The sequence below is a fragment of the Lissotriton helveticus genome, chromosome 7, assembly GCF_964261635.1.
Source record: "Lissotriton helveticus chromosome 7, aLisHel1.1, whole genome shotgun sequence".
Lineage (NCBI taxonomy): Eukaryota > Metazoa > Chordata > Amphibia > Caudata > Salamandridae > Lissotriton > Lissotriton helveticus.
Genome location: NC_136068.1, coordinates 1,652,343,396 through 1,652,359,847, shown reverse-complemented (window position 1 = coordinate 1,652,359,847; position 16,452 = coordinate 1,652,343,396). Strand labels below are relative to the sequence as shown.

Below are 16,452 nucleotides of genomic sequence, written 5' to 3'. Positions count from 1 at the left end.
AAAGTTGACATACATGCAAATCAAAGGCCCAAATCCCTAGAAGCGTTCCGTAGATCCAGCCGACCCACCTTAAATCTCGATAACCCCCACCCACTTCCCCCACATTCGGCGAAATTTCCAGTGGCATCCCCTGGCCACATAAAGAGGTCGTTCCTGGGCGGCACACCAGTCCACCCCCCTGCGCTGACGTGCCAATGTTGGTGCTGTAGCCATCAGCCAATGGGCAGCGATATCCCTCTTTGCTACCACCAAAGCTGTGTTAAGAAGTAGCTTTTCGGCTCTGCTACCGTCCACACTATCAGTTATGCCCAATAGAATATGTGTAGGAGCCAAAGGGACCTCCCAGCCCAAGACCTTCGTCAATTCTCCAGTTAAGGACTCCCAGTACCTCTGTATCGCGGGACATAGCCACACCATGTGATAGAAGTCTGCTCTGGGATGGGAGCGGCGGGAGCAATGGGCACTCGACTGGAGCCCTGCCCTGTGAAGGCGCAGCGGTGTAAGATAGGCAGCATGCAGGAAGTAAATTTGGACCAACGAAAGCCTTGCCGAGACTGTGATTGTTTTGGGGTCCATCAAGGCATCTCTCCAGTCAGCATCCTCTATCGCCCCAAGCCAGCCCTCCCACTTATCACAGAGGTGAGAGAGGGAGTTGGGGGTATTATTAGTGAGTGATTGGTATATTATGGAAATCCCCTCTTTCCCCAATTCACCAGTTATAATCTGTGCTTCCGGCGAACTGTACTCTACGGCAAGGAAGTACCATTTGGGATTTATGAGGGAAGGGCATGGCGCAGCTGCAGGTAGCGGAAAAGTTGGGAGGGGTGGGGAGAATACCTGGCCTGCAGGTCTTGAAAGGAGCGCAAGTGGGTACCACTCCAGACATCGCCCAGCAGGGATGTCCCAATGAGATCCCACTGGCGGAACGCTGCCAGGTACACCACCTCCCCGAGCCGGGTGCCACACCACAGGGGGGTATATTGCGTCAGCCTGCCCAACCAGCGGGTATGGTACAATGAGGCCCGCCAAGCCAGGAACACTCCACAAGTAACCTCAGGGAGAGCCTGAGTGACAGCCGCACCATAGAGCATCCCCTGGAGGGAGGCGAAGCCCAGAGTGTGCAGTTCCAGGCGATACGCCGGATCGGACCACCCGCCGTTAAACCAGTAATGAAGCGTGAGTAGTCGGGTCGCTAAATAATACACATAGAGGCTCGTCAGAACAAGACCTCCGTCAAAAGGTGGAATGCTGCACTGGGCCAGGGCCAGCCTGGCCCTCTCCCCCCATAGAAACTTCGCAATCAGACCATCCAACTCCCGGAATCAAGACCTGGCAAACAAGAGGTGTGTGTTTTGAAGCATGTAGAGAAAATGGGGTAAAATCATCATTTTGAAAAGGGCTATCTTTCCCAAAGGGTTTAGGGGTAGAGTACGCCATTTCGAGAGATCCGCACGGACCTGTTTGACCATCATGGTGACATTAAGCGACCATGCAAGTTCGGGGAGAAGGGCCACCCAAATCCCCAAGTCTTTGAAGGGCTGTCGTCGAAGGGGGATCGTCGACTGCAAATCAAAGCACTCCCGCGATACGTGCAGGGGGACCAAAACAGACTTAGCAGGGTTGAGCCGTAGACCAGAAGTACATTCGAAGAGGCTAAGCACCTGGAGGCATCGGGGTCCCAACTGGGCTGGGTCAGCCAAAAACAGCAGGACGTCATCCGCATGAAGTGCGATTTTATCCTCCTCAAAGCTGGGCCACCGCCAGCCCGTGAGGGAGCAGTCATTACAAATAAGGCAGGCAAGGGGCTCCATAGCCAGAGAGAAGAGGATCAGAGAGAGGGGGCATCCCTGTCGCGTACCACGGCGGATGGGGACAGAGTGAGATAAAGCTCCGTTGACTAGGACCTGCGCCCGGGGCCGCTGGTACAGCATCTGCACCAGCTTGCGGAAGGGAGCACCAAAGCCCATCTGCTCCAAGACATCCTCCAGGTAACCCCAATCGACCAAATCAAAAGCCTTCTCAAAGTCAACCAGCAGGAGAGATAAATATGGGGACAGCAAGTGCCGAGTTGCAAGAGTAAGATGAAGGTGTCTGAGACAACGTCTGGTGCCTCGGAGAGGCATAAATCCACACTGGTCCGGATGTACCAGTGTGGCTAGATGGGGTCGTAGGTGGTTGGCCAGGATGGAGGCAAAGATCTTACGTTCAGTGTTGATGAGCGAGATGGGACGATAATCCGAACAACAACTCATGGGGAGTTGAGACTTTGGGATCACTGCAATGGTCGCCAGGTCCGTCTCCAGGCAAAAGGAGCCACACTCCACCGCTTCATTATACATCTCAATGAGAGGCGGGACCAAGGTATCTCGGTAGGACAAGTAGAATTCTTGGGAGAGCCCGTCTGGGCTCGGTGTCTTACCAGCTACCATGCGGGATATGGAGTCAGTCACCTCTTCAGGGGAAAGCGGAAGATCCAGGTCCGGCACCGCCGAATCACTAAGACGTGGAAGGGGGAAATGCTCTCACTGGAGGAGCTTGTGGAGGGAAAGACCAGGCCCCCGCACCAAATATAGGGTAGTGTAGTAGGTAGCAAAGCACTGAGCCACCGCCAACAGAGCCCGTTGCATCCCGCCACTCGCATCGACCACCTCCGGTATTATACGATTGGCTAATGGGTAGATGAAGGAGTTTCCCATTTTTATCCCCCCAGCCGTACACTCCAGCCACCGAAGAGTGCCAAAGGAGCTTGGCAGCTTCCATGGAGGTCTGTCGGATCTCGTCCCTCAGGAATGTAAGCCTCCTATGCTGGGCCTCATCCCTGTCCTCGGGCTGGAGGGTCTCAAGCTGGGCGGCCTGCGCTTCAAGAAGAGTGACCTGGTATTCCCAGGCTGCACGGGGGAGCTTAAGCTGGCCCTTTGCAAAACTTTGGATGGTGGCCTTGCCGGCCTCCCAGAGGGTGCGAGAGGAGGACACTGAGCCCTGGTTTGTAGTTAAATAACGTCGGAGCTCGGCACCAACGCTGTCTCTAAACTCACCGTCCTGGAGGAACCAGGCGTTAAACTGCCAAAATGGGCGGGAGGAGGGGGGAGGGCCCCCGCAGGGAGGGACACCAGAGAATGATCCGAAAGGCCCTAGGAAGGATAGAATCATTTGAGTTGCCCGAAAGTCCAAGGCCTGCAGGAAGATCTAATCTATGCGCGCATGGGTGCGGTGTGAGGCTGAGGTGTGGGTATGTTGCCGCACAGTCGGGTGCCAAAGTCTCTAGGCATCTCCGAGCCCCAGGCCGACGGCCCATGTGGTGAGGAGGCCAGATTGGGTAGTTCTGGAGGTAGAGGAAGGGGACCAGGAGTCAAGGACAGGGTCCATAACAGCGTTAAAATCACCTCCCACCAGGGTCAGTCCCAGGGGCGGGGCAGCAATCACAGGGGTAAGCCTATGGAGTGTGTGAGCCAGTAGGGCGGGGGTGCATAAATCACTACCAAATTAAGGGGACGGTCTCCGAGGGACCCTTCTAGAAGAACAAAACAACCCTGCGGGTCATGCGTCACTTTACCCGCTACTAGTGGAAGAGCGCAGAGCGCCTGGATAGCCACCCCTTTCGAGCCTCTATTGAATCCAGAATGCCAGACTGCTCCAAAGCCATAGCGCACAAGGAAAGGGCAATGGTTGCCTAATAGGTGGGCCTCCTGAAGCAGAAGCACATCTACGGCCTGACGCTGAGCGTATTGCAGGACGGCAGCACGCTTAATCTTGTCCAGTAGGCCGTTCACACTCCATTGATGATATGGAGCGAGGACGCTCCGGTAGACATGAGGGAACCGTGCAGGAAACCGGGCCGTCGGCCTGCATGGTGGAGCGGGTGGGGGTAAAGCCGAGCGGAGAGCCAGTAGACTTGGGAGCATGTCAATGTGCGGGATGCGTTCACCCAGATATAGCGTGCCAGAAGTGGTGCAGAGAACAAGAAAAATAAGAACCAGAACAAACGGGAGCTGCAACTCCAGACCCCCACCCTACACTTCAGGAACAGAAGCATCTATCGCCCAACAGTAAATAGGGAAGCAAAAAAACAAACTAAAACGCTACCTTAATTCTTACAACTCCTTGCACTTGCATTGTTAAACTCCAGTATCTGCATAGTACTTCCACATAAGCTAAAGAACGCTAACACTGTTTGTCCATCACAGTAATTTCATTCACTGGTGTGTCATCCTTTAACCAAATTCCACTCTCACGCTTTCAAACTTACACTTTACCATGAAGTGGTCCCCTTTATGTTCTTATCAAGCAACACTAAACTTAGGTATAAATGCAAGATTCCCCAAAGCAGTTACCCAATCCTTCACACTGCAAACCATCTGACAATATATGCCAAAATATTATCTTTCCAAAACAATGGACATAATAAGATGGTGCTTGACCAGCTTATTCACAAATGTGTCTTACTGATAAAGTACTATACCTTCATCCTTGCCACAGAAATCAGGTGTACTGACATAAACCGCTTGCCCTTCAGGACCACAACAATGCATTAAAAATGAAGTTTTCTTTTTTGGATACTTTTTTGGATCACACCATGGCATAACATGTCAAAAAGATTTCCAATGCTCTCTATTTAATAATAGGTTCAATGGAAGATGAGTAGAAAAATAGTGACAACATAATATTTTACATAGTGAAACAACATGAGATCCAAAAATACCTAATAAAAAATAATGAAAGAGTGAAAAGAAACAGAAGAAAGAAAATAATTGTGTGAACTAATTCTACATCAATGTCTGGACCTGACATTGAACAATCATTTTGCAATCTTCCTGCCCAGTTTAGATTAAAGGAAGGAAAAGGGTATCCCTGCAGATAATAGATTTTCATTATGTGAATGAAATCTAATGAAAAATATATTAATGTGTGGAGGAAATCTCAAACCTTCACGTCCAATACTATTTAAAAGGCAATAAGATGATCAAGATAAAAACAATCCTTATAGTTTCACAATGAAGCCAATTGCTATGGATTTTCATCTATATGTAACATAGTTTAACAAATGTGCTGATACAATACACCAGAAACATCCATCGGAAACTTGTGCTTCAAGCAGAATCACTTTTAGAGTCAATGGATAATCACTATACAAAGGCTTGAGGTGGTGCTGTCTTGGTGACTTGAACAAGTAGAATATTAGGCATGTAGTGCATGACTTCAACATTTGAAGGACTCACGGCATCACGTGAAGGTGCACACCATTGCACAGTGTGACGACATCGCAGAGATGGCATGCACGAGGGTTTCTACAAGACTAGAGCCAGTGATGGCATCACTCGGACCATTATAGCGAAACTTACTGCCCTCATCAACATCTCGCTTGTCCAAGGAGAAGTCCCACAAAGCTGGAAGGAGGCTGTCGTCAAAGGACTACTCAAGAAGCCTTCACTAGACCCCACGGACCTCTCCAACTATAGACCCATCTCGCTCCTCCCTTGGATAGGCAAGGTCGCGGAGAAGCTGGCAAATAAAAGGCTATCTCATTTTCTAGAAGCAAACCATCTCCTCAAAAGCTCCCAGACAGGCTTTAGACCAGGCCAGGGCACCGACACCGCCCTCCTTGCTGCCGTAGAGAGGGCAAGAGAAATCATCGACACAGGAGGATCAGTGGCAGTGGTCCTCCTAGACCTTAGCGCCGCATTCGACACTGTCAGCCACCAGGTCCTAACCCAGCGCCTGGATAACATCGGCGTGAAAGACAGCGCGCTGAAATGGCTCACATCCTTTCTCTCCCGGCGCTCCTTCCAGGTTTGGGAAGGAGAAAGCCGCTCCCCCTCTATCTCCCTCCGGTGTGGAGTGCCTCAGGGCTCTTCATTGAGCCCCACACTTTTTAACGTGTACATGGCCCCACTGGAGGAGCTGGTTTCACCATTCGGAGTCACCATCGTCAGCTACGCTGACGACACCCAGCTGGTGGTGACACTCTCCCACCCCAAGCTAGAGCCCTCCAATCTACGATACTGCCTCTCCAACGTCCATCAATGGATGAGTGACTCTGACCTCAAACTAAATGGGTCAAAGACAGAGATCCTCCTCCTAGGCCACAAAACAAGGAGCCTCCCCTCAAACCTCTGGCCCGCCTGTATGGGTGAACCACCTACTCCCAAAACAGAGGTCAAGAGTCTGGGAGTATGGCTGGAGACAGATCTCTCCTTCAGGACACAGGCCAGGAAAACATCTGGCATCTGCTATGGCCTACTTAGATCATGCAGAAAAGTGCTCCCTTTACTACCACCCCAGTCCCGCTTACTGCTGATCCAAGGTTTAGTTCTATCCAGGCTAGATTATAGTAACGCCATATACCTTGGAGCACCGGAAGCCACTTTCCAAATACTGCAAAAGACCCAGAACGCCGCAGCTCGCCTACTCACCAACACCCCAGCAAGAACTTCAGCCAAACCAGCTCTGAAGAAACTTCATTGGCTCCCCGTGAGGGAAAGAGTCGCTTTCAAGGCCTTGTGCCTAGCCCACAAGGTTCTGCACAATGCCGGCCCCCCTATTCTGGAAAATTGGATCACTCCATACAAACCGACGAGAGCGCTCCGATCAGAACTGGGAAACCTTATCATTGTCCCCAGGGTGAAGAAGGCCCGCATAGGCGGCCGCCGCTTCTCAGTTAACACAGCCAAAAAATGGAATGCGCTCCCCCCGAGTCTCAGAGCTGAACCAAACCTCCTACGATTCAGGAAAACCCTCAAAACCCTCCTTTTCCCCTGACACTTCTGTAGTTTCTCCCTGCCCCTTCCCTTAGGAGTCCGAGGTTTCAGCGCTGGGATACTCGAGGGTGACTACGCGCTCTATAAGAACCTAAAAAAAAAAAAAAAAAAAAAAAGAGACACACACCAGTGTAGCAGTGTACTGATGGTTTGTGAGCAGTGTCACTGAACTGACCTTGCACTTTGTTATATTTAAAAAAAATGCACATAATGAGTGACCCACCACAGTTCAGTGCCTTACAATCTATCCAATGAGTGAGACTGTATAGTACAGCACAAAGTAATATGTGCGTGCTGAGAAGCAAAACACAAAATATTGGCAGCAGTAGTGAAGTTGAAGCCTCAAAACATATGCAAGTCTGTTTCTTCCACTCATCGCCAGATACAGAAAACTTCTTACAGGACAGGTCCACACTATAAACGGAGGATTATGAGCCAAAGACATATTTATTCTTTAAGGGCCTGAACTAACCGGGGTGACAACTTCTGCGTCAATTGTCACAAATAGAAGCCTTTATAATCAAACAGCTCTAAAAGATCAGGAGTGAGACTACCAGGGGCATACAAGGTGAAGCAATACTAGGCCACTAACCCAGATAGCACATTTTTCCTCACCTACATTATACAAGTAGATGAATTAGACATCACAAGCAATTAAAGAAGTTAAGGGACACTCCTGACTTACCACATTGCAGCTCGGACCTCCAATCAGGAATCACCAAGCTGTGAAGATTACAGATCGCCTCATATGCTTGAACAGCTGTGCAGAGCATCCCCTTGTTGGTACCGTAGAAGCAGAGATCATACACACATGATTCATAGAATGGATCCGCATTCTCATACCAGTAGCACTCATCAAAGGGGCCCGATGGGCGAGTGATGATACCACACTGGCCTTGAATGGCTCCCAAATTAGTGCAGGTTTGGTTAGTGCTGATCAAACCAGTATCAGCCACACAACTGAAAGCAAAGAATAGAAATTGACTGAAAATGTATAAAGATATTTGTTTTGGCATCTGCTACAACATATAATAATATTGACTCAGTGATAATCATCTAGAAGCATTTTGATGTCTCTATCATTGGCTTGCATGTAATGTCATTAACATGCTTCCTATTCTTGTATATATGTAAACCTTTCCGCTGAGGTCAGTCTGTAGTAGGCTACTTAGACTGTTGTTGCTGAAGAATCCTTGAAGCTTCATAAACAAAAATATTAAATGGTTATTTGAAGGAAATCTAATCAGTGAATTAAACTGAATATTCGAGAAATTGCGTAGTATGAGATGTTGTGGGTATTGGAAAAAAAACGATTTAGGTAAAGGTTTATGGTATTTAACTGTTCATTGTGTAGCATAATCATGGAGGTTGCTTATAGGACAGTTTGTATTTTAAATACAATTAATGGCTTACAATCAAAATATGTTGTAAAATAAAATCAGCATTCACAAGCAAGGAGGTTCTAAGGGTAAAGGAATTAAGATGTACTACAGGTACAGGCATATAAATATTTTAAATGTTAGGCTAGCTTATGTGAATCCAGCCATGCAAACATGAGATATCATGGGTCATGTATTCTTTATCTACCATCATTGTCTGTGTTTCTCTATTTACCCAGGGGCACTGATATCTGCTCTCCAGGAATTCCCAAACTCTGTGTCATTCCTTGCCATGGTTCCATCAGGCTTCAACTTGTCATCTCTGCCATCTCCGTTGTAGTTGCCGCACATACCCCGCAGTTGGTTTTGGTACTGTGGCCCGACTTGCACCATTAAAGTGTTGACTCCGTTGTATTGAATACGGACTCCAAAGGGGGTTACCACAGAGATTGTGCTCATACTTGCTGTCAAATTGCAGATGGATCCTAGACTGACCGGGAGTTTAGTTTTGACACCATTAACCTAAAAGACATAAAAGGGAGTCATTCATTGTGCCTCTTTTTCAGAGTACACACATGCTTCCAACAAATGCACACACACATGTATACACATTCGCTCACACACTCACACACACCCTAATGATTAAAACGTCGGAGCATTGCAAACCTAGCTTTTGAGTGCTTTACAGCCTCTTTAATAAAGGGGAAAAATATGAAGTCAAAGCAAGGAATTCAGGGTCAGATATCTGACTGTTTTTAGCAGTTTCAAATGGAGAATCAAGCCGCTTGTGACCGCTAAAATGGCTTGCAGCATGTACCAACCCTATTTTGCGAATTGGTAACCTATTACGGACTCGCAAAATAGGATTTGCGAGTTTTGCGAGTCAGTATTAGGAAGGGGCATGCCAAGGACATCCCTTCCTAATACTAAGTCGCAGGGGCATGCATGAATGTTTTGCGACAGGAATGCAGTCACAAACATTCATATTTTACTGACTCAGTGAAGGAGGTAGTAACCCATTTGCAAACGCAAACCCTAACGGGTCTCTTCCCCTCTGTGAATGTGAATGTCTAAATTTTTTAAGAGCAGGGATCACTGCCTGCTCTTAAAAAATGAAAAGGTAGGCATTGATGGCCATTACATCACTGCAGCAGGACGGCTTTACACAACCCCAACCAAGCTTTGAGATGCAGGCCGTCACCGCGAACAAATAAGGACTGAGAATCAGGCCCCAAGCTGGAAATATCTCGAGTCAACAAGCAGGAAATATCTCAAGTCAACAAGCAAGTATAAGTTCGGCATCAAGCTCGGCAGTGCACATATCAGGAACAGGAAAAGTGGTTCAAACCTCAGGCACAACAACATTCTGAACCAGAGTAACATCCTCTGCCTCTTTAAACATCCTGCCACCCTGGACCAGATACAAACAGGGTACCTGGAATGGGTGAGATTCTTGAGCATCCAGGGGGATACCCATGGCAAATCCACAGTGGTGGGTATGAAGCAAAAGGAACAATGACAAGCCGTTCTGAATAAATCAGCACAACTAGGGGAGTGGGGCATAGACATCCAGACCTTGCCACATGTAAAATATCCACATGTCCTAGCATCAAACAGTTGGGGCAAGAGCCCCTGGTCAGTCCTGCACAGGACAAACAACCTAGGGACTCACAGCAGCAGCTGAATGGGCTACAAGGACACTATGGGCATCAGGATTTCCTGTTGAAATCTTCATTGGGCCATCTACACAAGTCCCCATGCTCTGGATCAAACCGGAACTCCAAGAAGGTGGCAGTACTATTCCTAACAGCTTGGGCCCCAGGCCGGGCAGTGCGAAGGCCAGGGGAGCAATCCCACCCAAGCAGCAACTAACCATAAGTTCATGGAATATTGCAGGGATCATTAAAATCATAGGAAATGAAGACATGAAACAGTTTCTAGGAAATAGAGATATATTGTGCTTTCAAGAGACTTGGGCTCTGACCAGTACTCCACTTGCAGGGTGGTCTATCAATTTTTATAAAACGTGCCAGCAACCTGGTGGCCATAGATACTAAACTGACTACATCCGGGTTACAAGCACTGCAGATTTGAAGTTTGAATCTCAACTCTCATCCACGTCACCTTCTGATAATAAACTGCTATATCAACCCAGCACAGTCTATTATGAAAGACTTTATGGAGGCGGTGTCATGAAAACTAGATGATCTTTTAGATAAACATAAATCCTACCAGGTAATCCTAGCTGGGGACTTTAACCTAAAAGATCTCGATAAAGCAAATTCCCCTTCACGGGGGATGGGCCGGGCAGAACCACTCCACAATCTCCCCAAAAACCACAAGTTGTCTACAACTCATGCTCTGAAGAAGCACAAGTGACATCCTGGCAGCCACAACCAACGTTCTGTGATATCTCAAGAATCAACTATATATAGTCAGTGAAGTAATCGCGGCCAGACTTAAAAGACTTCTAAGTCAAGGATAGGACGGAAAGCGATCACAGGCCAATAAGAGCAGTGATTCAGCTGGAAGTACCGACAGCCACCATCTTTCAAGCCAATGGAGATTCGAGAGTGGAAAAAAACACAAAGTCTTGAGGAGGATTAAATGGTCAGAAAATATTTGCAAGAAGTTGCAAATTTGGTTGGATCAGAAACAGGAAGGTACTCCATTAATGCACCGATCATCTATAAAGGACTGGAAGACTGTCGTAGAGGACCTCCAATCGAAGCTGGGAAACCCCCAGCCAAAACGCTTCAGCCCCGAAGGGCCACCAACAGCAGGAACCATATGTTTAACAAAAGTTATACTTGAAGGCAAATGAGCCCTGCGCAAGGCTCTGCCAATAAAAAAAAGAGGGAGCAGATCAATGGTGGGTCCATCGGTCGCAACACTGAGGTCTGCCTTAAAACAAAAATTGTGGGAGCACAGAAAAGTCCATACAGAGAGGGAATGGCTTAAAGTTTTCTCTCTGCTTAAGGAAAATAACCTATCTGGACTGTGGAGGCATATCAAGCAGCTGAGTAGTTGAGGGCCAACAAGAGAAAATGGAGTAGCGGAGCAAGACTGGCTAAATTATGTGAAGCAATTATATGCACGTGAGTCATCAAACAAAGGTAGCTCAGAAGAATCCATCCGCTGGGAGGGACAAAACCAGCCAAAGAATATAAAGTCTGGAGAACAATAGCCATTCTTGGCAACACCCCCACTGAACAGAGTGCCAGGGCAGAGTAGCACTACGTGAAGCCAGGCCTGATAAATCCTGCTTTGGTCTTTAAGACCCTCAAGACCATGAGGAATGATGGATCTCCGGGGACCAACGAGATACCTGCCCCTGTTTTCAAAACCGCCCCAAATTTTAAGGCAGCAATTTTAACTCCTCTCTATAACCAGATCTTCTCCACAGCCTAGACACCAGACTCCTGGAGGGGTTCTATACTGGCCCCCGGCTTTAAAAAAGGTGATTGTTCAAAGCCATCAAATTATTGCCCTTCTTGACCTTGAAGCCAAGGCACATGCCCACCTCCTTTTGAAGGATCTGGAGTCCCGGTCTGAAGAAAAAGGCATCATCCCCTTTTTTCAGTCAGGTTTTAGGTCACAGTCATCAACCCTGGACAACATGCTGGCGTTAGCTCATCTATCATCCCAGTCAGGAAAGAAGAAAATGCCCCCACTATTTTTCTGTTTTATCGATTCTAGCACAGCTTTCGATAAAGTCGACACCTTCATGTTCAGAAATGGTTTTGTTAATCAGTTGCACGTTATACAAGTAGGACTTCACTACTGTATTGTGGATCTATAAGCCAGATGAAAGTTCCAAATTGCTGTTGTTAGCTAATAGAAATATGTTCTGAACTCGAAGAGAGGTCAATAAAGGAGTGAAGGTTAGGTAAACTCTGGAAAATACATTGGAACATGAGATAAGCGAAATCAGAAATGCCAGCAATAGATATGATGTACATGGACCTCCATTACACAAATACATGTCTCACCAGAGGAGCTTTCCCTTGTTCGAAGATCAACTTCACATTCCTCTCCGTACTGTTGAACCAAATGGTGACCCGATATACAAAGGACACTTTGGGGTTCTGGTAACGCCTGTTCTCTGCCACCACCCGAAAGGAGACTCCTGAGGAGGAATCAGACCCCTGGCTGATCTCGTAGGCGCAGGTTCCCATGAAATTGGCCACCGCCTTGTCAAACGAATGGTAGTGGGGATCTCCGGTGACTGTGCAGATTGCCCCGGGCATCTGGCAACCAAGCTTTCCATCCTTCACAGCACATTCCTGACCCTTTGTACAGCTGCTATTGACGCAGGTGAAGCGGCCTGAAGAGCTGCACCGACACCTTTGGGAGCACCCTGGAAGCCAAACTAGGTCACCAACCTGTGAGACAGAGATGAAGAGAACCATGAAAAGATATGAAAAAGAAAAATACAGTCACTCTTGTGACTGATATAAATTAATTTACAATCTTAATAGCCTCAAAATGTCAACAATATTCACTGTGGTAGTTACAAAAAGTCAAAGAGCTACTTTCACAACAAACTGCCACTGAAAACATACATTGCAAACATTGTCTAACTATTTTACCCTTTTAACAAAGTAGGTCAACATTTTAAAAGTATTAAAATATATTTTTGAAATGAAGTACATAAACTTTATAATTTTGTCTTGGTACAATAAATGTTTTAGGCGATGGGAGCTAAACAGTGTATGGGGCTAGGGTGTAACAATAACATTTCGATGCCACAGGTCATGGACTGAAGTTGTGCATTTGTAAATCGGCCAAAAATATCCTATAATTTAGAGTTTGGGGTAATTACATAAGGTAATTCTAGGGTTCTTGGTTAGACTTTTCACGTAGTACTGTTTTCTATGCTTGCATTAAGGATTGTAGTTCCGCTTTGTCCTGTCATAAAAGGAGAAAGATGTTCCCCAAGATACACAATATAAACCAGAACTGGATGTGCTGCTCACAAATAAACATGGACAATATATACATATCTGTTCCAAATTTCTATCTAGTACTGTTTTTGATTCCTGTTCTGAGCAAATTGACCAGGGAACAGCAGTGTACCTTCATAACCTACCTGTGTTGACAATGCTGGAGTAGAAGTGTCCAGGGGCAGTGGTACCAGGAGCAACAGGGCTACAGTGGCTATGTATGAGTATGCCCTCCCCTAACATTGTCTGGAGTTGCCACTGCCTGGCTGCTCGATTATCAAACACTGATAAACTGTATGCATCCTTACTTCCCTTCGGTAGATGCAGACATTTTTGAGTAAGAAGGAACTGTGATGAGATGATTGCATTTACAGAGGCGGTACACACTCAATTATATAATATTTTGCACTCTAAATAGAGATGGTATATAGTAGAACTACTCACATTGTAGTATAATCCATTATAAGAACATCCACACTGTGATTCTTGGACACAAACATCTCCACTTCTCTTGAACCCGCTGTTGCAGACGCAACCCTCAATGCAGGTAGCATCACACTTGGGCATCACCATAGAACTCGCACACAAATCTTGACAGTGCTTCCCACAAAGTGTGTATTGACTATTCACTGGGCACTGCATGGCTAGAAACGATAAAAGCATAACGAGAATTACTTCAACACAACCATGACAGTACGCACGCAATAGCCATTACAACTGCAATTGGAAACAACTAAATGGAAGTCTCTTGATAAGATATCATGCTGATATTTATCCAAACATCTGCGGGTTAACTTCTAGGAAAATAAGAAATGTATTTTAAAATCAAAATACTATCCTTGAGAGAGAACATAGGCACGTGATGTTATAGCTGGATTATCTGTCAATCAATTGAACTCTCTGTGATTGTACTTCCTAACGTGCTGCTTTCAATGTACACTTGATGTCCATTTTCTTCCAGGACTTATGCCAATAAATCACAGCATTTCAACTTGTTCTATATCACAACATATCTTTTATTAATAAGTGTATTATCTGATATTTGTATTTTTCGAAGGGGTGGCAATATCACTGCTACATTGCACAAATATGTTTGTAGCATTGTCCTGTACATGTAATATCACTGTAATTCCAGTATTTAATCGCTGACTGCTGAAACATCTCAATACCGTCATGAGGGTGTTAATTAGATTCGCATGTCTGATGGAATTCATTGAGAATCATGGAACTCATTCTGCCTCTGCTAAATGGAAATGTTCAAAATAGCCAGCTTTCAATTGCGCATGCACATGAGGTATGCAGACTTAATTTTCTTTAAAAAAAATTGATACTGTAGAATATGCCTTTTATGTTTTGCCTTGCAGAGGCACAATGTGTGTGCAGTTTCACCAAGTATTTTTTACAACTCATGATGCCCTTTTTCTCATCAATGAGTGTTCGTAGTGTCATGTATATGCTTTATGAGTATCTGTACAGTCAGTTTATGCATAATCGAATCACATCACTTTTAAGATTTCTCATGCAGGAGTGCCCTGAAAGGTACTGGGTTATTGTTGCTCTTGGCCATCTTTGCAGATTCAGCCCCAAACTTCTGCAGGTTTATCTCCAAACCTTTCTCCTTCACCCCCTGTTTGGCTTTTAGGACTCAGCACATTACCACTGCTAACCAGTGCTAAAGTGCTTCTGCTCTCTCCTTTAAACATGGTAAAATTGGCCTACGCCCAATTGGCACATTTAATTTTTTTATAAGTCCCTACTGAAATTGTACTACATGTACCCAGGGCCTGTAAAATAAATGATACTAGTGGAACTGCAGCACTGATTGTGTCACCCACTTAAGTAGCCTTTTAAATATGTCTCATGCATGCCATTGCAGCCTGTGTGTGCAATTTAAACTGCCATTTTGACCTGGGAAAATAAACCTTTTTCCCAGGCCTAAACCGTCCTTTGAATATATGTCACACCTAGGGTAGGCCCAAAACAGCCCATAGGGAAGGATGCAGTGCATTTAAAAAAGCTGAAAATGTATTTTTAGTTTGTACATATCCTGGTGGTGAAAAGCTCCTAAATTTGTTTTTACTACTCTCCCATAGGATAACATTGGGTTACATTATTACATTTATTAAGTGATAATTTTCAATTGGGAGCAGATAGGAATATCAAGTTTGATGTCAAAAGTATTGGCATGTAAAACTCTCTTTAATGGTAAAGTCAGATTTTAAGTCACACCTCTGAAAATGACACTTTTAGAAAGTTGGCCTTTTCTTTTCCAACCTTTTTGTGTCTGCAGCCTGTATCATGTGTCACATGACTGAGTGTAACTGGTAGTTGGTCTTTGTGTACTGCTTCCAGACAGTGGGACAAAGGGGGGTGTGGGGCCCGATTTACAAAGGTAAACTTAGAAGTTTGGTCTAAACTTAGAGCACACATCTAAATTTACAAATCTGAGAATTCACAATGGGCATTTACAAGTACTATCTTTATGTCTGCACTCTGGTCGGATCTGAACCTCATGTGCGGACTTAAAGATAGTACTCGTAAATGCCCTTTGTCAATTACGAAAGTCGTAAACGTAGGCGTTTGGTTTAAGTTTAGACCAGGATAGGCTAATCAATGGAGAGAGCGAGGGTTTTGAGGGGCGAGTCCCATCCCCAGATATGTAATTGTGAAAACAAATTGGACTGGCCCACTGTGTGGAGGTAGTGGAATATTAGTTGGTATTCCAAGTCACTTGTAAATTGAGCTTAGTCAGCTGGGCACAATAGCTTTTGTTTATAAACCCCTCACACATCAACCTGGTTGGTGTCATGCTTCATCATTGGGGTCCAACCAGGCAGCCGAATGCCGCCTGGTTGTGCTTCAACGCCTGACTACAGCGGAGCAGGTGTGGTGCAGTAGTGTGATGTGGGTGAAGGTGGGTAATAAAATGCACCTCTGGGAATCCTTGCCCAATATTTTATTAGTGGCGGCCCAGAGTGTGAGATAAAAGTATGTGGTGCACCTACAAGTAGAAAAATTGTGACTACTTAGTTGTCTAGGTGTTGGCGGTCTACATGTTTCAGTCCCAGGAGAAAAGTGTACGGGACTTTCGTCAGGACCAGGTAGTGAGTGGCAAAAAGTGGTGCCAGGTGTGAATAATATCCAACACACGCGCTAAGGTGTGTGGAAAAAGGTTAAAAAATCCAGTTTTTTGAACTTACATATACTGCAGTGAAGCGACGCCGTGGGCACCAGACTAGGTTTAACGCAGAGGACTCCTCACTATCAAATAATACACGGGAGAACCTCTCCCCTCGTCCTGATCTTCTGGACTATAACCCCTAGCGAAGATTTTTCTCGCTTCACTGCAGTATATGTAAGTTGAACAAACTG

General features: G+C 45.9%; 1 protein-coding gene across 1 annotated transcript in view; it reads right to left on the bottom strand.

Moving 5' to 3' along the window:
* LOC144769611 (uncharacterized) overlaps positions 1–16,452 on the bottom strand; it is a 248,238-nt gene that overhangs the window by 207,303 nt on the left and 24,483 nt on the right. Inside the window, exons 13-18 of the mRNA XM_078653774.1 lie at positions 13,525–13,724; positions 12,127–12,519; positions 8,370–8,656; positions 7,441–7,715; positions 2,717–3,131; positions 1,433–2,496 (exon numbers count right to left, since the gene is read on the bottom strand). Coding sequence (XP_078509900.1) covers positions 1,433–2,496; positions 2,717–3,131; positions 7,441–7,715; positions 8,370–8,656; positions 12,127–12,519; positions 13,525–13,724 — 2,634 coding nt within the window. The remainder of the gene's footprint in view (positions 1–1,432; positions 2,497–2,716; positions 3,132–7,440; positions 7,716–8,369; positions 8,657–12,126; positions 12,520–13,524; positions 13,725–16,452) is intronic.